The following is a 23,852-nucleotide window of genomic DNA, read 5'->3' on the forward strand; positions in this document are numbered from 1 at the left end:
TAGTTATTTAATTATCAGTTCTGCACAAATATGAATTTTCTCTTAGTTTCAGATGGATTTTACATTTTTTTCAGTAAAAAAAAACCTCATGCTTTAATATTTGAACATATTAAATGGCTGCTTGTTTCACTGTGTATGTAATGAGGCACACACACTATGGCCACATTTAAGAAAGATTGGGAAAACAGGGGCTTACATCTTCACCCTTGTCCACCCAGCATCCTGTCTAGCGAGCAGCAATATGGTGCCCGCATTTACCATTGCACTCCTAGGGGCCGAATTATCAAGTTCCTTCAGGCTCGCAGGAAACAGAAGTTATGAACCAGCGGTCTAAATACCGCTGCTCCATAACTTGTCCGCCTGCTCTGAGGTGGCTGACAGAAATCAACCCGATCGAATACGATTGGGTTGATTGAAACCCCCTGCTAGCGGCCGATTGGCCGCGAATCTGCAGGGGGTGGTATTGCACAAGCAGTTCTGGTGTACTGCTTGTGCAATGATAAATGCCGACAGCGTATAATTCATTCAGAATAAATATTTTAAAAGTATTATGCAATATATGATTAAATAATTTACGTTTACAATAATGTTACAACTAAAATAAACAATTGAAATAAATTAAATTATGATAAAATCCAGTCCCTAAATATTAATTGTACATCAATTTCATATTTTATAATAAATGGCCTTGATCACAATTCATTGGCTAAGGAATTATCTGGTACTTTTCTAGATGAAAAGACCACTTTTCGATTAGACGTGATTACAATAGCCCTTTTTTACGCTTTCCTGCACCCGTAAACATGTTTTTAGATCTTCACTAAAAGCTCTATTGTTACTATGGGGCCAGCAATCACAATCAATTTTTTGATTGAGGCTAAGTCCAAGTCATGACATTTCAAAGTATTTTCGCCTATATTATTAAACTTGTAAACTGGAACAGGTCTTTGTGATCACAAGTCCAATATGTAGACACAAGCACATTAAATGTAATGTTGAGACTGTTTGGTCCTCTATAACAGGGGTCGCCAACCTTTCAGACCTCAGGGACCACTAAACTCACAATTTTGAATCCCGTGGACCACTAACCTCTATAATGTGTGTGTGTGTATATGTGTATATATATGTGTGTATATATATATATATATATATATATATATATATACACACATGCTGTACATAACTAGTATAAACATAGCTAAGTTTACATTATGTATATATTTACACATTTTTAAGTATAATTTTTTGAATGACAGAACTGAGAGAATACTTTAAAATATTGGATGAAGGGTTAATGCCAACTTTTGAGCTGGAAACAGAGAGGCAGAAAGTGGGAAAAAAAGAATTATGTTTAAAAGGGCCACAAGACTTCCAAGTGACCTCCCCAGTTAGGAATTACTCAAAACTACTTATGATCATGGACAGACATTGGAGTCATAAATTAAGTTTATATCAGAAAGCTCTCAATATGGATGTGAGCTAACCACAACTGATGCTACTGGCAATTACTATAATACTGGTGGCATATGGCTGATCTGGTGGATGGCAATTACTAGAATTCAGGTGGAATACAATTATTAGAATGAAAAATAATTAATATTTAATTAAAAAAAAGAAGATGGAGGGGGGGAGGAAGACAAACAGGGATGTAAGTCCATCTGAAGGAATTAGGAAAACTACTACAAAGAGACAGGTAAAGGGAAGAAAATAAATTAAATATAAGAGAGAATTTTTTTTTAAGATTTTCTTTTTTATATACTTTAATTCCACTATTTCAAGCCAATACTATACCAACCTCTGCTGGTTTTAGAATGGAAGCATCTTCCTCTGAGCAGCGCGCCGGACGGGAGGAGTTAAAAATACAATCTAGCAACGCAAGTTGCGCCGTACTACACAACGTGCTTAGGGAGATTGTAATTTAACTCCTCCTCTGTCCGTTTTTACTGATGTCCAGCCAGGCACTGTAGGGAGTTGCGGCGCAACGGGGTGACACCATCAGAGAAGATTAATTCCTGCTTGATGGTGTCAAGGACCACCACATCCTCTCGTGGACCACCAGTGGTCCATAGACCACTGCTGGTGCCCGCTGCTCTATAAAAACTGATCATGACGGTGCAGATTGTGTCTTTCTGGTGTGGAAAAAGGGTAATTTTTAATATTTAATTTTTAACAAATATTAAAGCAACATGAAACCCCAAATTTTTCCTTAATATTTCAGGATCAGCATGCAATTTTATACACCTTTCCAAATTACTTCTTTTAACTAATTTTCTCATTCTCTTGGTATCCTTTATTGAAAAGCATACCCAGGTAGGCCCAGGATTAGCAATGTGCTACTGGGAGCTAGCTGCTGATTGGTGGCTGCATTTATGTTCCTCTTGTCATTGGCTCACTCAATGTGCTCAGCTAGCTCCCAGTAGTGCATTGTTCCTCCTTCAACAAAGCATACTAAGAGAATGAAGCACAATTGATACTAGAAGTAACTTGGAAAGTTGTTTTAAAATATATGCTCATTTTGAATCATGAAAAATAAATTTGGGGTTTCATGTCTCTTTAATGAAAGACTAAATTTCAGAATAATTTTGTATGCATGTATATATAATATATGTGTGTATATATACAGTACATACGCAATTAGATACTGAATATATATACACACACATATATAGTACATACGCACACACACATATAGGTATTGGGTACTTGTAATACACGGCTAATCACCCATAAGGGTCTCAAGGCGCTGCTCATTTTATCGACCTCAGAAGGATGAAAGGTTGAGTGGACCTCGCCGGGGATTGAACCTGCAACCCTTGGGTTGCTACAGAGCTCAGTCACAGTGCCTTAGCATGCTGAGCTATCTTTCCGGCAAATATATACTGAATATATATACACAGACATATGTATGTATATAGGATATTTTGTTATTTTTGTTTTTTTTTCCCCCCATTTATTTTGTTAACAAAAATATATTTTACTATCTCCCTTTAGACAATTCCATTCACAAAACAATTGGGTGGAGTGCCCTGCCTAGAGTCGCACTGTTGTAGTCAGCTCTTGTGAAGGTGATCTGCAAACAGTTGAACTTTTAGGCTTACATTCTAAGGAGGTTCAAGGCAGATAGCAATGGAGGAGAGGAACTGTTATTAGGAAAGGTTAGTGTAGGTTGTATGCATCCCTAAACAGAAGAGTCTTTAGGGAGTGCTTGAAGCTTTCAAAACTAGGGGAGAGTCTTGTGGAGCCAGGCAGAGATGTCCACAAGATGGGAGCCAGTCTGGAGAAGACCTGTAAACGGGAATGTGAGGAGGTAACAAGAGAGGAGGAGAGGAGGAGGTTGTGAGCAGAGCGAAGTGGACGGGAGGGAGAGTATCTGGAGACAAGTTCTGAGATATAGGGGGCAGTGCAGTTGAGGGCTTTGTATGTCAGAGTCAGAATTTTGTGTTTAATCCTGGCGGCAAGAGGAAGCCAGTGAAGGGATTGGCAGAGATGTGCAGCAGATGAAGAGTGACGTGTAAGGAAGATGAGCCTGGCAGAGGCATTTATTGTGGATTGTAAAGGAGCTAGACGGCAGCTAGGCAGACCAGAGAGGACGAAGTTGAAGTAGTCAAGGCGGGAAAGGATGAGAGAGTGGATTAAAATCTTAGTTGTCTCTTGTGTAAGGAAAGAGTCAAGTGTGACCCCAAGACATCGTGCATGCGGGGTAAGGGTAATGTTGGAGTTGTCAACAGTTATAGAGAGATGAGGGGGTGGAGATTTAAGAAGAAGGGGGGAAAATAAGGAGCTCAGTTTTGGAGAGATTTAGCTTAAGGTAGTGAGAGAACATCCATGAAGCGATGTGAGAAAGACAGTTAGTGACACGGGTTAGCAAGGAAGGAGATAGGTCTAGAGTAGAGGTGTAGATTTGAGTGTCGTCGGCATAAAAATTAAACTTTCCTAAACTGACCTTTTTTTTTTTTTACCTTTGTTAGGGCTAGATTACAAGTGGAGTGCTAAAAGCGATATTAGCCCTCCACTTTGTAATACCAGTGATACCAGTGCATGATAATGTGCGCTGGTATTACAAGTTAATCGCAATGCAAACACAAGCTAGCATTCACATTGCTAGGAAGCATTGCGCTCACGAGAGCGCACTTTCATAGGCTCCTATGGGAGTCTCGTTCTGATGCTGAGACAGACATCATCAGAACCTCACGCAGCGAAGGGGGCAAGCAGCAAAGTGATGAGCAGCATATTTTTAAATGTATATGAATATATAGATATATATTTATGTGTTAATATCTATATATAGTGTATGAAAAATGAGTGTATAGTATTGCGCTAGCCCAAATATTGATATCACACCCTACTAGAAAACACACCTTCCTCTAAGTGTGTTTAGATGTGAAATACAAAAAGTAGAAAGATTTTAGGAGGGCGCTGCAAATTGAGCTTAAGATATCTTAAATTAAGGGATACTTAAAGGCAGAAAAATAAGATTGTTTACAGACCTTAATGTAATCAAATTTTGTGGAAGAAGAAACTTCACCTTTTAACAATAAAATGATGTATTTATCATACAGTGCAAATCGATAAAATATATGAGAAAGGGACGTCTCCCATTAAAACATCCTAAAAACAATTGACTGAGGTTAAACACGCGTTTCACCCTATGATTAATTTAAGATATCTTAAGCTCAATTTGCAGCGCCCTCCTAAAATCTTTCTACTTTTTTTAATATGTATATATACACATTTTAAAACATATATATAAAATTATATACATATATATTTACTGAAAACACACAGTCCCCATAGACTGCAATGTAAAGGCACTTTTCACCCCACTCCTGCCAACTTTAAAGCCCCAAAACTGCCTAGTGCAGTTTTTCTTTTATTAAAAAAATCCTAGTTTTTTTTCTATAAAAAGACTATAATGCCCTCTATTTTGAGGGCATTTGGGGCACCTTTAGAAAATTAACCAGAGAGCTAATCTTAATTTTCGGAGTGCACTTGTAATGGCTGGTTACTTATCGTGTTCCCACAAACGGGCAAATTTGTCGTTTGCGGGAGCGCAATCATTTAGGGCTCCATTTTTAATCTAGCCCATAATGTGTGACTTCAAAATGTCATTGGCTAGATTACGAGTTTTGCGTTAAGGTAAAAAAGCAGTGTTAACAGGTCCTAACGCTGCTTTTTTACGCCCGCTGGTATTTACGAGTCTTGCAGGTTTAGGGGCACCGCACACTTTTTTGGCCTTAACGCAAATCAACTTACATAAATTTCGTAAAGGTTTTTTTCTATGGGACTTCCATAGCGCCGGTATTACGAGTTTTGTCCTGGGAGGCCAAAAAGTGAGCGGTACACCCTCTACCGCCAAGATTCCTAACGTATTTTAAAGCCAGTAGTTATGAGTTTTACGCTACAAAGCTGTAGCATAAAGCTCATACACTAACACCCATAAACTACCTATTAACCCCTAAACCGAGGCCCTCCCGCATCGCAAACACTAAAATAAAATTATTAACCCCAAATCTGCCGCTCCGGACATTGCCACCACTATAATAAACATATTAACCCCTAAACCGCCGCACTCCCGCCTCGCAAACACTAGTTAAATATTATTAACCCCTAATCTGCCGCCCCTAACATCGCCGCCACCTACATTATACTTATTAACCTCTAATCTGCCGTCCCCAACGTAGCCGCCACTATTCTAAATTTATTAACCCTTTAAACCTAAGTCTAACCCTAACCCTAACACCCCCTAACTTAAATATAATTTAAATTAATCTAAATAAAATTACTATCATTACCTAAATTATTCCTATTTAAAACTAAATACTTACCTATAAAATAAACCCTAAGCTAGCTACAATATAAATAATAGTTACATTGTAGCTAGCTTAGGGTTTATTTTTATTTTACTGGCAAGTTTGTATTTATTTTAACTAGGTAGAATAGTTTCTAAATAGTTATTAACTATTTAATAACTACCTAGCTAAAATAAATACAAATTTACCTGTAAAATAAAACTTAACCTAAGTTACACTAACACCTAACACTACATTACAATTAAATAACTTACCTAAATTAAATACAATTAAATAAATTAAATACAATTAGCTAAATTAAAAAACCCCCCACTAAATTACAGAAAATGAAAAACAAATTACAAGATATTTAAACTAATTACACCTAATCTAAGAGCCCTATCAAAATAAAAAAAGCCCCCCCAAAATAAAAAAAACCCTAGCCTAAACTAAACTACCAATAGCCCTTAAAAGGGCCTTTTGCGGGGCATTGCCCCAAAGAAATCAGCTCTTTTACCTGAAAAAGAAATACAAACAACCCCCCAACAGTAAAACCCACCACCCACACAACCAACCCCCCAAATAAAACCCTAACTAAAAAAAAAAACTAAGCTCCCCATTGCCCTGAAAAGGGCATTTGGATGGGCATTGCCCTTAAAAGGGCATTTAGCTCTATTGCTGCCCAAACCTAAAAATAAAACCCACCCAATACACCCTTAAAAAATCCTAACACTAGCCCCCGAAGATCCACTTACCGGGAGTAAGTCTTCATCCAAGTGGCATGATGTCCTCAACGAAGCCGGCAGAAGTGGTCCTCCAGACGGGCAGAAGTGGACCTCCAGACTGTCAGGGTTTTTCCCTGTTGTGTTTGCCATGTGCTGCTGGCAGCCATTTTACTCAACTCTCTTCCTGACTTGGTGCATTGTGGGGGATGCTGCTCACTTCCTGCACTTCCTTTTATGGCCAGACTGTTGTGCATCATCCATGTGAGACAGGATGCAGCCTCAGAATTGTGATGTCATCATTTATTATTTAAAGGGCCTCTGTTCAGTATGCTTTGCCTTTGCGTTGTCTCAGACCTGTTTGTGAGAGTTCCTGTGTATTACCTGGCTGCCTGACGTCCTTCCTGGTTCCTGATCCCTGGCTTGTTCCTGACTCTGCTGTTCTCCTTGTTCCTGAATCTGGCTCGTCTGACTATTCGCTTTGGCTCCTGACTCGGCTCGTCTGACTACCAGCTCTGGTTTTGACTCCTGGCTTGTTATTTGACTTGTGGACATTTTATAATTTTTTGCTATTTATAAAGGTGTGATTATTTTTGCACTTCTCGTCTCAGTCTGATTCCTGGCACCCTGACACAGATGGTATCTTCTATCTTCATCCTTCCGATGCGGAGCGGCTCCATCTTCAAGACATCCGGCGAGGAGCATCCTCTTCAATCGACGTCTTCTTGCTGAATGAAGGTACCTTTAAATGACGTCATCCAAGATGGCGTCCCTTAGATTTCGATTGGCTGATAGAATTCTATCAGCCAATTGGAATTATGGTTGAAAAAATCCTATTGGCTGATCCAATCAGCCAATAGGATTGAGCTTGCATTCTATTGGCTGATTGGAACAGACATCCAGCGCGGAGCATCCTCTTCAATAGACGTCTTCTTGCTGAATGAAGGTACCTTTAAATGACGTCATCCAAGATGGCGTCCCTTACATTTCGATTGGCTGATAGAATTCTATCAGCCAATCGGAACTAAGGTTGAAAAAATCCTTTTGGCGGATCCAATCAGCCAATAGGATTGAGCTTGCATTCTATTGGCTGATTGGAACAGCCAATATAATGTGAGTTCAATCCTATTGGCTGATTGCATCAGCCAATAGGATTTTTTAACCTTAATTCTGATTTGCTGATAGAATTCTATCAGCCAATCGGAATCTAACGGATGCCATCTTGGATGACGTCATTTAAAGGTACCTTCATTCAGCAAGAAGATGCTCCGCGCCGGATGTCTTGAAGATGGAGCCGCTCTGCGTCGGAAGGATGAAGATAGAAGATGCCGTCTGGGTGAAGACTTGTAATTCAGCTAATTGTATTTAATTTATTTAATTGTATTTAATTTAGGTAAGTTATTTAATTGTAGTGTAGTGTTAGGTGTTAGTGTAACTTAGGTTAGGTTTATTTTACAGATCAATTTGTATTTATTTTAGCTAGGTAGTTAGTAAATAGTTAATAACTATTTAGTAACTATTCTACCTAGTTAAAATAAATACAAACTTGCCTGTAAAATAAAAATAAACCCTAAGCTAGATACAATGTAACTATTAGTTATATTGTAGCTAGCGTAGGGTTTATTTTATAGGTATTTAGTTTTAAATAGGAATTATTTAGGTAATGATAGGAATTTTATTTAGATTTATTTTAATTATATTTAACTTAGGGGTTGTTAGGGTTAGGGTTAGATTTAGGTTTAGGGGTTAATACATTTAGAATAGTGGCGGGCGATGTTGGGGACGGCAGATTAGGGGTTAATAAATGTAGGTAGGTGGTGGAGAATGTTAGGGGCGGCAGATTAGGGGTTAATAAATATAATGTAGGTGTCGGCGACTTTGGGGGCGGCAGATGAGGGGTTAATAAGTGTAGGTAGGTTGTGGCGACATAGGGGATGGGAGATTAGGGGTTAATAACATTATGTAGGTGTCGGCGATGTTGGCGGCAGCAGATTAGGGGTTAATAAGTATAATGTAGGTGTTGTCGATGTTGGGGGCGGCAGATTAGGGGTTAATAAGTGTAATATTAGGGGTGCTTAGACTCAGGGTTCATGTTAGGGTGTTAGGTGTAAACATAAAATGTGTTTCCCCATAGGAATCAATGGGGCTGCGTTACTGAGTTTTACGCTGCTTTTTGGCAGGTGTTAGACTTTTTCTCAGCCGGCTCTCCCCATTGATGTCTATGGGGAAATCGTGCACGAGCACGTACAACCAGCTCACTGCTGACTTTAGCAGCGCTGGTATTGGAGTGCAGTGTGGAGCTCAATTTTGCTCTACGCTCACTTCTTGCCTGTTAACGCTGGGTTGATAAAAACCCGTAATACCAGCGCTGCAGGTAAGTAAGCGGTGAGAATAAACTGCAAGTTAGCACCACACCCCTGTTACTGCAAAACTCGTAATCTAGCCGCATGTTAGTTATAAACACTGTTAAAGACATTGGCAAATATGAAGTGTCAAATCGTCCAAACATGGGAATTTTTTAGAAAAATCAAATTAGAAAGATCTATTACACGCTATCTTTTCATGTTTTGTTTTTTTGCCATTATGTGAAGAATTTTTTTGTATCTATTTATTTATTTTTTATTTATTTGTTTTACAGATGGGTGCGAATTCCAAGGGCAGATCTATCCTCATGGAGCCAAGTTTAGTAGGGATGAAAATGGATGCACTTCCTGTTTGTGCCAGGTTTACACCTTGACTTTATCACTGTAAAATAATTAAGGGCCAGATTATGAGTGGAACTCGGTTACGCGCTAGCAAAAAGGGGTTTAACGGGTTTTTCACTCGTATTAAAAGTAGAAAGTAAACGCGATCGCTTGAGCATAATTGAAGTTACCACGCGTTGGGCTAGAGAGTCCTCAGAACTCTGGTTAACAGTTTCGCAAAACAAAAAAGTGTCACAAAACACATTAAAAATACGTATAACAGTACAGTTACACTCATCATAACACTATCTAATGAAAATGATTACAAAATTATTGCACAAAAAGTTATAAGGGCTCAAAGATATGAGGTCTCGGGTGTTAGAAAAATGGCTGCAAAGGGCTTAAAGGGACACTGAACCCAATTTTTTTCTTTAGTGATTCAGATAGAGCATGCAATTTTAAGCAACTTTCTAATTTACTCCTATTATCAATTTTTCTTTGTTCTCTTGCTATCTTTATTTGAAAAAGAAGGCATCTAAGCTTTTTTTTTTTGTTCAGAACTCTGGACAGGACTTTTTTATTGGTGGATGAATTTATCCACCAATCAGCAAGGACAACCCAGGTTGTTCACAAAAAATGGGCCGGCATCTAAACATACATTCTTGCATTTCAAATAAAGATACCAAGAGAATGAAGAAAATTTGATAATAGGAGTAAATTAGAAAGTTGCTTAAAATTGCATGCTCTGAATCACGAAAGAAAAAATTTGGGTACAGTGTCCCTTTAACATAGAGATACAGAAATATATATGTCTAAAGATGTATGTTGTATGTTTTTATATATATATAAATTAAACAACGAAGTGCCTCATGAAATCATGGTTTTCAAGGAAATAATAAATTACCAAATAGATACTCATAAGAAGAAAGATTGCACTGTGAATAGGAATTTTAACACATGCGTTCGTTTGTTTCGAATTTCGAATGTTTGTACAACCTTCTAACATTTGTTTAATGTAATATTATTTCTAATACTTTCTTTAAATGAAGTATGCCATATTCAAATAAAAAAAAAAAATTGAATTTATATATTTGTAATAGTATTTCTAAGGTTTTCTTTAACGGGATAGTCTAGTCAAAAATAAACTTTCATGATTCAGATAGAGCATGCAATTTTAAGACACTTTCTAATTTATTCCTATTATCCTATTTTCTTTGTTCTCTTGATGTCTTTATTTTAAAAAGCTGGAAAGTAAGCATAGGAGCGGGCCCATTTCTGGTTCAGCACCTGGGTAGCGCTTGCTCATTGAATGGCTACATTTAGAAATCAATCAGCAAGCGCTACACAGGAGCTGAACGAAAAAGATTACATTCCAGCTTTTTAAAATAAAGATACTAAGAGAATGAAGAAAAATTGATAATAGGAGTAAATTAGAAAGTTGCTTAAAACTGCTGTTCTATCTGAATAATGAAAGTTTAATTTTGCCTATGCTATCCCTTTAAATGTAATATTTGAATTACGCAATATTCAAATTAAATAAATTCTAATTTATATACTTGTATCTATTATGTATCAATTTACTAAATTCAATACCATATGAATTATTGAACTTCTGATTAGTATTTGCTAAATCAAATGTTGCATTCAAAATTTTCGAAGGACATTCGATCTAATTATTATGAATTCGAAATTGACATTCGAAAACTGTAAATAGCATTCGATTATAGAATTTTTAAGAACATTCATTCTTATCAACATTCGATTATGTAAATCTAATTTCTACAATAACATTTGTTCTAACATTCAAATTTGAATATAAACACATTCGCCCATCCCTAACTGTGAAGTAGTGCAATCAACGCAGGCTGGGCTTTTCAGTCTCCAGCTGACTAATCCTGTTAGGTCTCCCATGGTACGGGATCAATGCTGATTGTAGTGAAGTAGTTATGGACTCCAAATACAAAAGGATCAAAAATAAAATAAAATAAAATGTAATAGACTAAAAGTAGTAAAAGGCAAGTACTACTAAAAAAGAGTGTTTAATAAAATAAAGTACACTAAAAAAACATGCAACACCTTTCTAAGCTAACTAGCTGTTTCTTCAGGCCTTGTTTGTTTACACGAGTGTACATATATCTTTATGTATTTATATGTAGATATATCTAATTACAGACATACTGTATATACACATATAAACACCTCTCTGCCAGTCCCTTCATTGGCTCCCCATTCACAGCAGAATTAAATTCATAATTCTCACCCTTACATACAAAGCTCTCACCAACGCCGCTCCCCTCTACCTATCCTCTCTAATAAACAAGTATACTCCAGCCCGCCCACTAAGATCCAACAATGACCTTCTCCTTGCACCCGCGACTATCACCTCCTCTCATGCTAGACTGCAGGACTTCTGTTGTGCAGCACCTACCCTCTGGAACACTCTCCCTCGTGCTGTCAGACTTTGCCCTAATCGTTCTTCCTTTAAATGCTCCCTGAAGACTTTTCTGTTCAGGGAAGCCTACCACCCAATTTAATAATAAATTAATTTCACTTACCTAACATTTCTCTCATTTAACTCTGCATTAATATCTTTTCTCAATCTTGCAGTCCTCACCTCCTGTTTTTCAACCTCCTACTCTTCTAGATTGTAAGTACCCACGGGACTAGGGCCTTCAATTCCTCCTGTATGTGTTTGTACATTTTGTCCTATCTCTTGCAAGTTTTTTTTTTTTTTAATAATAATTTTTATTAAGACATATGCAATACAGACATAATGGCATATATTACACATCATAGCCATGTGAACAATAACAACATCCAAAAGAAAAACTTTTATAATTTTGAGGTGACCTCAAAGTAGTCCATATTACGCAGCAATAGAGATCTGAACCTCACACGGCCCATCAAGATCCAATGTCCTTTGTTATAAACAGGAAGACAATACCTATGTCCAGTAATAACATGCAGTTATGACAAATAATGAGCATAAAACGAATATATGGATGAAAATATTGCAAAAAATGAACTTGCAATGAACAAGCACTAATTAACAAATAATAATACACTCGGTATGTAGTTCAATATCTGAAGATCTTCAATTTACAAGGTATCTCTGAGTGAAAATAAGAAAAAGAAAGTACACTGAGTGGAGAGAAAGAGGAAAAAAGGAGGGGAAAGAAAAAGAGAGAGGAGGAAGAGGGGAGGGGAAAAACAAACAAACAAACAAAAGAAAAGGGGTTTCTTCTCTCACTCCCTTCTCCCTGTTAGAGAACAAAGCAGAAGGAGTGGGGGATATCACTGTATAGTTCATTATAGGTTGTGGTGGCATAAGAACTACTTCCGTGGCACAATACCATAATTAGCCTGAAATTGAGTGTGATAACAGCTAAAGGGAAGCTACTCAGGGCTGTAGTCCCAGACCAAGGTATGGAGGTTTTCAGAACCATGTATGTGAGAGACATAGGCTTCCATTGATTTAATATATCGCAAAGTGTCTACAACTTGTTCCCAGAGCGGAGAGGTCGACTGAAGCCACATTTTGGAAATGGATAGTTTAATCGCCAAAAATAAGTAGATGCAAAACAATTTTGGTGAAAGGTTCAGATTTGTAGGAAGAATATGAAATAGACCTATACTAGGAGAGAGTGGTATTTGGATGCCCTTTGAATTACAGTATTGAACTGCTGTCTGCCATAAGGGTACAATGATCGGACAAGTTCACCAGATATGGGCTGGAGTACCCAGTGCATCATACCCTCGCCAACACTTGGGAGAATTGGTATGTGAAATTTTGAATAGACGGACCGGTGTCATGTGCCACTGCAGCAGTACTTTGAGAAATAATTCATAAAGAGTGATGCAATGGGCTGCTTTTTTAGTTAGCCGAATTTCCAATTGCCATGCTAATGGTTCATGTATTAGTATTACCCCTAGGGAAGATTCCCATTGTTTTATCGGCAAAGACTTGTGGAAAAGTGGAGGGTGTAATATATCCTGATAAGAGGTCAAAAGCAATTTTTTATATGGGAGTTTTGAGTCCCATTTCATCTCCCATTTGGTTTTAGATTGCAGCGGGTCCTTGTCAAAACCCCACAATCTAAGAAAACTCCGTAGTCTCCAAAACTCAAAGTGTAAAAGTAAAGGCGGATTGTATTTCTGAAGAAAAGCCTGATAAGAAATTAATTGAGCCTCATACAAATCTGTTATATTAGTGATGCCCAGGTCTGACCAGAGAGACGGATGAGTATCCGACAGTGCAAGAAGAAGTCCCTTAATCTTATGGGATTTAGATGGATGCGGAGCAACTGTGGACATTTTATGGGTCTTATCCCAGAATTTCAGGTTCGAAGCTATGATGGAATTTAATAACATGGTTTGCGGCCTAGCGTGTTTAGGGAGCCAAATCAGATCCTCAAGGGAGTACCCCAGTGGAAGTGAAGCTTGCTCTAATTCTGCCCATCTACTATTGGCTGGCCTGCCCCACTGTGTCACATGGGAAAGGCAAGCAGCCTCATGATAATAAAGGATATTAGGAGCAGCCGCCCCTCCAGCAGACACAGGTTGTTGCAGGGTGCTGGTGGCAATTCTGGGGACCTTATTACGCCAGATAAATTTATTACATTGTTGTTGAAATTTGCTTATCAGGGACTTGGAGATTGGAATAGGTAAAGATCTGAATAAATAAGTCAACTTAGGCAAAAGGCTCATCTTAAATGCAGCTATGCGTCCCACCCATGACAGTGATGGTACGTTCCAAGCCTCAGTGGACATTGCTATTTCAGATAGCAAAGGGGAAAAATTCATAGAAAGTATAGTGGAAATGCTATGTGATAAAAATATACCAAGGTGTTTGATATGTGAGGTAGACCAATGAAACTTATATAGGCTCTTTAGTTCGGTAAGGGCATTCTCAGGAATGTGAATAGCATAGGCTTCCTTTTTAGAAACATTGAGTTTATAATAGCTGACCAATGCAAATCTCTCTAGCAATGAGAAAAGGTGTGGCAGGGACGTAACTGGGTCCGAGAGTAGTACAGTCAAATCGTCCGCGAACAAGGCTGTGGTCTGGGTTGTATGGTGTATATCAACTCCTTTTATTTGGGGAGATGACCTAATGGCAGTACCTAACGGTTCCATAACTAAAGAAAATATTAGCGGTGACAGGGGACAGCCCTGTCTAGTACCATTTGTGATCCCAAAAGGATCAGAACAGAATCCTAGTACCCTGACTGTGGCCGAAGGGCTAGAATATAGAGCCGCTATAGATGTTATAAACGAAGCTGGAAAACCGAACCATCGTAGGACAGCAAACATATACTCCCAGTTCACCCTGTTGAAGGCCTTTTCCGCATCCAACGACAGGGTGACACAGGGAAATCTTAATCTGTCGGCCTCAAAGTATATATTTAATAACCTCCTGGTATTGTCGGGCCCCTGGCGTCCCCTCACAAAACCCACTTGATCAAAAATAATTAAAGATGGAAGAAGGAGGTTAAGGCGTGAAGCCAATATTTTGGCATAGAGCTTAACATCCAGGTTTAATAAAGAGATAGGCCTATAGCTTGAACATTCGGTGGGGTCTTTCCTTTGTTTGGGAAGTGTAATAATGGTTGCCTGTAGAAACTCAGTAGGGAATGTGCCACAGGAACTAGCCATAGTAAAAAACCTTAACAAAAGAGGTATAAGCAGTGATTTAAATTTTTTATAGAAGAGGTCTGAGAACCCATCTGGCCCTGGTGATTTGAGGGCCTTAAGAGACCGGATAGCTGTTTTAACCTCGAATCTAGAGATGGGGACCTGTAATGCCTCTATCTGCGCTGCAGAGGCAACAGGAAGATCAAGGTTTGTAAGAAAGTCGTTTATACTGTCAAGAGTCGGAGGAGGGGTCGCACTATCTTCTGACAAGTTATAGAGGGACGAATAGTAGTCAGCAAAAGCTGTACCTATCTCTCTCGGATGTGTAATGTGTCGGCCTTTTATCCTCAGGGAATGGATGCAAGCCGCCACTGTTCGTTGGCGTAACCGGTTAGCTAAAAGCCTATCGGCTTTATTGCCCTTGTAATAAAAAAATTCTTTGAGTCTAAGAAGTCTGCCTGCTGATCTTTCCATTTCTAGCTTGACTATCTTCGTCTTAAGGTTTACCAGCTGCTCAGAGAGACACGGCGAGGGGTCAGTTTTATGCGCAGCAGAAAGTTTACGGAGGTTTACCAATAGTTGAGCTAGTGTCTCACCCTTACGTTTTTTTTGTGCCACCGCAATTCTAATGAAAGACCCCCGCATATATGCCTTCAATGAAGCCCATAAAGTAAAATCATCTACCATTATCATTAGTTTCAAGAAACCCAGTCAGATCTCTGGTGATGGAAGCAACTGTGCCAGGATCTAAGAAAACGGTTGGCGAAAGTCGCCACACTGGGGGGCTCTGTATTTCTAATGGTGATTTGAGAGTAATGTGCACAGGGTCATGATCAGACCACGGGCACTGGGGAATACATGACCTAGATATACAATCTAAAAGTCTTGGTTCACAAAAGAAAAAATCTATTTGTGAATAAGATTGGTGTACTGACGAGTAAGTGTAATCACGTGAAGACACATTGAGGGCCCGCCAAATATCAAACAAATTAAACTGAGAGATGAGAGTTCTAAATTTGTGTGAAAGATCAACCAAAGCCCTATCAGACTTACGAGATTTATCAGATTTTTTATCCATCAACGGATCCCAGACCACATTGAAATCTCCTGCAATGAGGAGGGAACCCTGACGTAGGCTGTCCAATTTAGTTAGAAACTTGCGAAGCATCCATATGTGTTGTTTATTCGGACCATAGTAGGAAGTTAATGTATAAACCACACCATCCAACTTACAAATTAGAATTAGGTACCTACCCTGTGGATCTACTTCGGTGTGGATGGGTTCATACGCAATATCTTTATGAATAAGAATAGCAACTCCTCTCGATTTTTGGGAGAAGCTCGCCGTCTCTACAACTGGGAACAACTTGGATTGTAGGGGTATTTTTGTACCCTTTAACCAGTGGGTCTCTTGTAAAAAGACTAGGTGGGCCCTGCATTTATAAAGAGACCTCAGAAAAATACTCCGCTTGGTCGGTGAGTTTAACCCCCTAATGTTTTGAGTGATACAGTTATATGGCATTGTACCAGAATGCTATCTGAGTTTATGAGGAGAAGGAAAAAAAAAAACAGGGGGTCAAAAAGGGAAGTCTAGAAAAAGGAAAGGTCAGAGAACACTCGATGAAGATCGTGTGAGAAGCCTTAACCTGATATTATGTGATAAGGTTGTGCGGTATTTGAAAGAGATAAACTGCTTTGGTAGCCTCTGAAACAATATTCAGAGTACTTTAAGTGGGGGGGAGATAACGTACGTCAACAGAAAAAAGGGAGGAAGGGAGGGGGAACCACTTACCAGTAGGGACTCACAGAAGGAAAAAGAAAAACAAAAAACAAAAGCCCCCCCAAAAAACCCACACAGTACAATCATACCAAAAGAAGGCATAATACAATAGTGAACATATAGGGACAAGGAGTGCAAAGAAGAAAGTAGGGTAACCATCTATATGATAATGAGCAACAATATGCCTACATTTAACTTACCATTACATTGAACCATGTGCATAAATGAACACGGAGATATGGATGTACAACTGTAAATCATCTCACAGGTGTATTGTAACAGAACATCAATTCAATAATACAAGTTTCATCATGACAGCATAGTTTAAACACAACCTAGCCTACAATGATGTGAAGAAAAAAAAAGGGTAAACATCTGGGTGATAATGATTAATAGCATGTCTACCTTTGACTTAACTTACCTGAAGCAGAGTCATTTGAACAGTGTACCCATATTAACACGCAAACATGGGCATACAACTATAAGTCATCACAAAAATGTATTGCAACAAACATCAACCTCACAATACAAGATTCTTCATAATAACCTATTTTATACCCAGACCTAACCTGAAATAAAGGGGGGGGGGGAAAGAAACAAACAAGTCTAACATCAGCTTAACATTGATATAGAACAATTAAAGGAAACACAGTTAAGGCAGTCTATTAGTTTATTCCTCTTGTACCCTTATTTCTCAAAAGGGTACCTGGAATGTAAAGAAAGGTTAGCAAACATATTACCCTTACAGACAGTCCTTATTCATTCTTCACCAGCGTCCTGAGCAGAGCTAGTAGGATCTGAACCATTAGAAGCTCCTTGTGGAGAAGAGACCCACATTGGGGCTGATGGGCCCAGTGAAGTTGTCGGAGGATTATCTGTTGGTACTTGGGTATCCCAAAGTTTCATGAGTCTTTGACTCTTGTCCAGAGTGGTGATGGTATGTTGTTGATTGTCTCTATGAACTATAAGCCTGGTAGGATGTCCCCACCGATACTTGATATTACGAATCCTCAAGAACTTAGTGAAGTCCCCAAATAATTTTCGTTGTTGAAGTATGCGATAGGAAAGATCCGCAAACACATTAATGTTCTGAAATTGAGCCGGGAGGGTAGGCTTAGAAAGGGATGCTCTCACCAACCGCTCTTTGTATGTGTAAAAATGCAGTCTTACAATACCATCTCTAGGCTTTTCGGATGCCAGGCTTCTAGGTCTTAAAGCTCTGTGAGCCCTATCAATAAGGCCTTCGCTGGAATCAGAGGGACGGGCCAAGCATCCAAAGTACTCCATCAGAAATGATAATAGATCCCCAGAAGCTACATCCTCTGGAATACCTCGTAGCCGCAAATTATTGCGACGGGAGCGGTCCTCCATGTCCGCCATTTTATCCTCCAAGGTGGTTAATTGCTCCGCCAGACTTTGAGCATAGGATAGAATATTAGCTTGATCCACTACCATGTCCTCCTGCTTCTTCTCCACTGTATCTAATCGCTCTGAAGTGGAGGTAAGATCTCTCCGCAGATCAGCTAAAGAAGCGGTAATTTGGGTTTGAAAGGCCGAATGATGTGCCGCCAGTCCAGGATAAAATTAGGGGTCACTGTAGATGGAGCCGCATCTTGGAGTGCTTGGAAGGTTGTAGCAACAGCATCAGTTTCAGATTGAGACATAGTTGGATCCCCTTGTTGATCCTCTGGGGAAGAGAGAGGAATAGTATTAAAATGGTCCGCCACTGTCCTTTTAGGCCCCACAGTTGCCGATTTGGGCCGCCTTTTGTTAAGATGTGCCATGGATGTAGGATCTCTCGTGGATTATTTGGTGTAAATAAGCTGGTATGAGACAAAAACTAAAAGGAACAGAAAAAACAAAAAAACAAAACAAACAAAGCTCAGTGGTTCACAGCCTCCCCCCCCTTCCTGGCATTAGTGCCCTAGCACCCCATTTGTTGAAAGACGTAATCAGACAGTTCAGGAATTACCCATCTCATGGAAGGGGTCTAGAGCCAGCGGGGTGCAGTAAATGAGAGTCAAACAAGAAGAACTCCTGAGTGTGGGGGTGTATCAATTGCTAAAAAGTTAGCTGCTCAGCAGAAGTAACGCTTGTTTGTGGTTCCCTCTTTTGTAGATAACAGAGGTCTCTCTCCTGGTGAAGCGTTCTTTCTGAAATATGTAGGGTGAAAGGAAGGTGGATATGACCCAAGGGCACGTGGGCTAATGGGAAAGGGAGAAGAGAGACTTGCCAGCTAGTTATAGATGTTGCAGCAGCCTTAATAAGTGACACAGAGACCTTCCAGGCAGCAGTGGTATATAAGCCTGGTGACAGCTAGTGTTTACTGTTTGCAAGAGTAATGTTAAATGCACATTGCCTGAACCCCAATAAGATGTCAGCAGGGCATGCAGTAATAAAACTTTTTTATGCCCCAGTGAGGGGGGGGCATCTCTACATATGACACATGGATTTTTCCTAATACATGTGTATTGAAAACTGCTTCACTATTAACACAACCAATGTCTTGGTAAAAAAACAGAACTTAGGGGGCGCAAAATAGTATATAAGAAAATGAGATACAATGTATATCTCCCAATAATAAACACTATGGGGCTGATTTATCATGTGTCTAGCGGACATGATCCGCTGTCTGCATTTATCATTGCACAAGCAGTTCTGGTGAACTACTTGTGCAATGCTGCCCTCTGCAGATTGGCGGCCAATCGGCCGCTATCAGGGGGTGTCAATTAACCCAATCATATGTGATCGGGTGGATTGCTGTCCGCCGCCTCAAAGGTGGCATACGAGTTAAGGAACATCAGTCTTAAGACCGCTGCTTCTTAACTCCTGTTTTTGGGAAGCCTGAAGGCTCGCACGGAAACAGATGTATTTGGCCCTATTCGGGCCATGATAAATCGGCCCCCAAATATGTGTCTCAATAATATAAAAACTATTAGATATAGATAATAAAAAGTCTCTAAATTTTTGTAAAATCACTTGAAAAATCACCTAAACAAAACAGAAAGGCGTCTCCTTGTGCATATCAATGCGAGATATATGTTCTTCCCACAGAAAACACCAGGTACTCACAAAAGTGGCAGCACTCCTTTGTTCTGTTAAATGCAGGCTAAGAGATTGCAATGACTTAACTCACTGGCCCCTCGCATCAGCATACTGGAGGTGTCTTTTCTTAAAGGGACAGTCAACACCTAAATTATAATTGTTTAAAAAGATAGATAACGCCTTTAATACCCATTCTCCAGCTTTGCACAACCAACATTGTTATATTCATATACTTTATAACATTTAAACCTCTAAATTTCTGCCTGTTTCTAAGCCACTACAGATAGCCTCTTATCACATGCTTTTTTATTAGCTTTTCACAACAGGAGACTGCTAGTTCATGTGAGCCATATAGATAACATTGTGCTCATGCCCATGGGTTGTGGATGACACTGCACTAATTGGCTAAAATGCAAGTCAATAGATAATAAATAAATAACCATGTGATCAGAGGGCTGTCAGAAGAGGCTTAGATACAAGGTAATTACAGAGGTTAAAAGTATATTAATGTAACCATGTTGGCTGTACAAACCTGGGGAATGGGTAATAAAGGGATTATCTATCTTTTTAAACAATAAACATTTTGTGAGTGAAATTCAACTCCCCCCTGCATGCATCCAGATCCCAGTCTGTAACCGGATCTCAGCTCACCCTTCACTAGAATAGCGGGAAGAGGAGACTACTCCCAACTCAGCAGTTAAAAATTTCATATAAAAAACAGTTAAAACAGAGCACTGAACATAGCCCTGTGAACACAATGCGAGCATGAAGAGAAGTAAAGTAGGGAGAAGGGTTTTTTAAAAATAAATAAATAAAAGCAGCAGAAGATCTGTTCCCCTGGAAGCCTTGATATTTAGTTATGTGGTTAAGCTTTTCCATCCACTAAAGTTATGGTCTGGATTTGGAAATACCGCTGTATATACTGTGATTCTCAGTAAACTTGCTGTCTTGTTCTCTCTTTTCTTTAGAACGGTGAAGTAGAGTGTTCATTTCTGCCTTGTCCTAGTCTGGAGTGTCCAAGGGAGGACTGGGTACTGGAGGCCGGTCAGTGCTGTTACAAATGCCAGGACCCTCCTCAGAGGTCAGGTATGAGCTATTCATAAGCACAGGGCACAGTTGATAGGGTAAAGGGACTGTTAACCCCACAAATTCAGGAATTTCAGAGCTCAACTGGAGCTTAAAAAATGTTACTACTTCCCTCTAAATAGAATTAAAACATAGATAGTCTATCTCTTATCTCAAGCTGAGATTTCTGGGTAATCAAAAGCAAAACCCAAACCACATGTATTGCTGTTTATTCATCAGTGTGAAGTGCATACATCCTACATAAATGTTTGATTGGCTCAGTTAAAGTCACCCAATAAATGAGACTTTAATGTCTCTTTGAAAATGTCATAGACTTTAACTCACTTTCAATATGAGGTTAAAAGAGCCCTTCGTTTCTTTTATTCGCTTATTTGTGTGCTAAAAGAGACACATTTTATGTTTAACCAAAAATTTGCTCCCCTTATAATGAAATTTTACTATTACAATATATTATTATTTTAACCCAGGATGCCCTTTTGATGACAATGGAATTGAGATTCCAGTTGGACAGATCTGGTCTCCTGGGGATCCTTGTGCTATCTGCATTTGTCAGGTAAGTAGAATTTAATAATATGAAGTTCCAAGTACGTTTTTATAAATAGAGTTCTTACAAATAGAATGTTCACTTTCCAAATAAGAATGTTAATAATCATAAACAATTTAATTTAGAATATAAGTTGTCATAGACATTGTATTCCATTGTCAGCACATTTCTTGATCTCTCATGTCTGAATACTTTGTCTGAATACTCTGATAAATGATCAGGGGTCAAATACATTATTTTTCAATCTTTACTATAAAGTTACATTTAATAAAAAAACATTGCACATAATTAACCCTCAACCACAAAAGTCATTGTAACCTCCAACTACAGCTCTAATCATCAACCTTTACCATCATCCTGACCTCCAACCATAGCCCTAATCCTCAATCTTTAGCATTATCCTGACCTCCAACCATAGCTCCAATCCTCAACCTTTACCATCATCCTGACCTCCAATCATAACTCGAATTCTCAACCTTTACTGTCAACCTAACCTCCAACCATAGCTCTAATCCTCAACCTTTACCATCATCCTGACCTCCAACCATAGCTCTAATACTCAACTTTTACCACCATCCTAACCTCTAACCATAGCTCTAATCCTCAACCTTTACTGTTAACCTAACCTCCAACCATAGCTCTAGTCCTTAACCTTAACTTTCACCCTGCTCTCCAACCATATCTTGTCTCTATCTCAATTCAAATCCTCAAACTTAGAGTCACCTTAACCTCCAATCATAGCTCGAATCCTCAACCTTTACTGTCATCCTAACCTCCAACCATAACTCTAATCCTCAAGATTAACGGTCATCCTAACCTCCAAATATATCTCTAATCCTCAGCCTTTATCGTCATGCTAACCTCCAACCATAGCTCTAAACCTCAACCTTAACTGTCACCCTGATCTCCAACCATACCTCGACTCTTATCCTCAACATTAGCGTAATTTTAACCTTCAACCATAGCTCTAATACTCAACCTTCACTGTCATCCTAACCTTTAATGATAGCTCTAATCCTCAACATTAACTATCATCCTAACCTCCAACCATAGCATTAATCCTCAACCTTAACCATCATCTTAACTTCCAACCATAGCTCTAATCCTCAACCTTTACTGCCATCCCAACCTCCAACCATAACTCTTATCCTCAACCTTAACCGTCATCTTAACCTCCAACCATAGCTCTAATCTTCAACCTTAACTGTCACCCTGACCTCCAACCATATCTCTTATCCTCAAACTTAGCGTCACCTTAACCTCCAATCATAAATCTAATCCTCAATCTTTACCTTCATCCTGACCTCCAACCATAGCTCTAATCTTCAACATTTATCTTTGTTCTAACCTCCAACCATAGCTCTTATCTTCAACCTTTATCTTTGTTCTAACCTCCAATGATAGCTCTAATCCTCAACCTTAAAGGGACAGTATACACTCATTTTCATATAACTGCATGTAATAGACACCACTATAAAGAATAAGATGCACAGATACTGATATAAAAATCCAGTATAAAACTGTTTAAAAACTTACTTAGAAGCTTTCAGTTTAGCTCTGTTGAAAAGGTAGCTGGAAAGCCCACTGCAAGTGGGAAATAAGACACTCCCCCCCCCCTTCGTTTGCATATGAAAAGACCCTTTACACAAACAGGAGCAAGCTGGAGAAGGTAGCTGATGGTATTCACATAAAACTTTGGGGCTTGGTTAGGAGTCTGAAAATCAGAGCAATGTTATTTAAAAATAAGCAAAACTAAACATTTTTTTTAAAAAAACTTCAAGGGGTATATAAATAGATCATCTACAAAACATTTATGCAAAGAAAAAATGAGTGTATAATGTCCCTTTAACTCTCAACCTTTATCATCATGCTAATCTCCAACCATATCTTGTCTCTATCTCAATTCTAATCCTCAAACTTAGAGTCACCTTAACCTCCAATCATAGCTCGAATCCTCAACCTTTACTGTCATCCTAACCTCCAACCATAACTCTAATCCTCAAGATTAATGGTCATCCTAACCTCCAAATATATCCCTAATCCTCAGCCTTTATCGTCATGCTAACCTCCAACCATAGCTCTAAACCTCCACCTTAACTGTCACCCTGATCTCCAACCATACCTCGACTCTTATCCTCAACATTAGCGTAATCTTAACCTTCAACCATAGCTCTAATACTCAACCTTCACTGTCATCCTAACCTTTAATGATAGCTCTAATCCTCAACATTAACTATCATCCTAACCTTCAACCATAGCATTAATCCTCAACCTTAACCATCATCTTAACTTCCAACCATAGCTCTAATCCTCAACCTTTACTGCCATCCCAACCTCCAACCATAACTCTTATCCTCAACCTTAACCGTCATCTTAACCTCCAACCATAGCTCTAATCTTCAACCTTAACTGTCACCCTGACCTCCAACCATATCTCTTATCCTCAAACTTAGCGTCACCTTAACCTCCAATCATAAATCTAATCCTCAATCTTTACCTTCATCCTGACCTCCAACCATAGCTCTAATCTTCAACATTTATCTTTGTTCTAACCTCCAACCATAGCTC

At 39.0% G+C, this 23,852-nt stretch overlaps 1 protein-coding gene across 1 annotated transcript in view; it reads left to right on the forward strand.

Annotated features, from left to right (window-relative positions):
* The window catches only part of VWCE (von Willebrand factor C and EGF domains), a 282,410-nt gene that overhangs the window by 148,925 nt on the left and 109,633 nt on the right, over positions 1-23,852 (forward strand). Inside the window, exons 16-18 of the mRNA XM_053720451.1 lie at positions 9,150-9,235; positions 20,623-20,740; positions 21,208-21,293. Coding sequence (XP_053576426.1) covers positions 9,150-9,235; positions 20,623-20,740; positions 21,208-21,293 — 290 coding nt within the window. The remainder of the gene's footprint in view (positions 1-9,149; positions 9,236-20,622; positions 20,741-21,207; positions 21,294-23,852) is intronic.

The sequence above is a fragment of the Bombina bombina genome, chromosome 7 (assembly GCF_027579735.1).
Source record: "Bombina bombina isolate aBomBom1 chromosome 7, aBomBom1.pri, whole genome shotgun sequence".
Taxonomy (NCBI): Eukaryota; Metazoa; Chordata; class Amphibia; order Anura; family Bombinatoridae; genus Bombina; species Bombina bombina.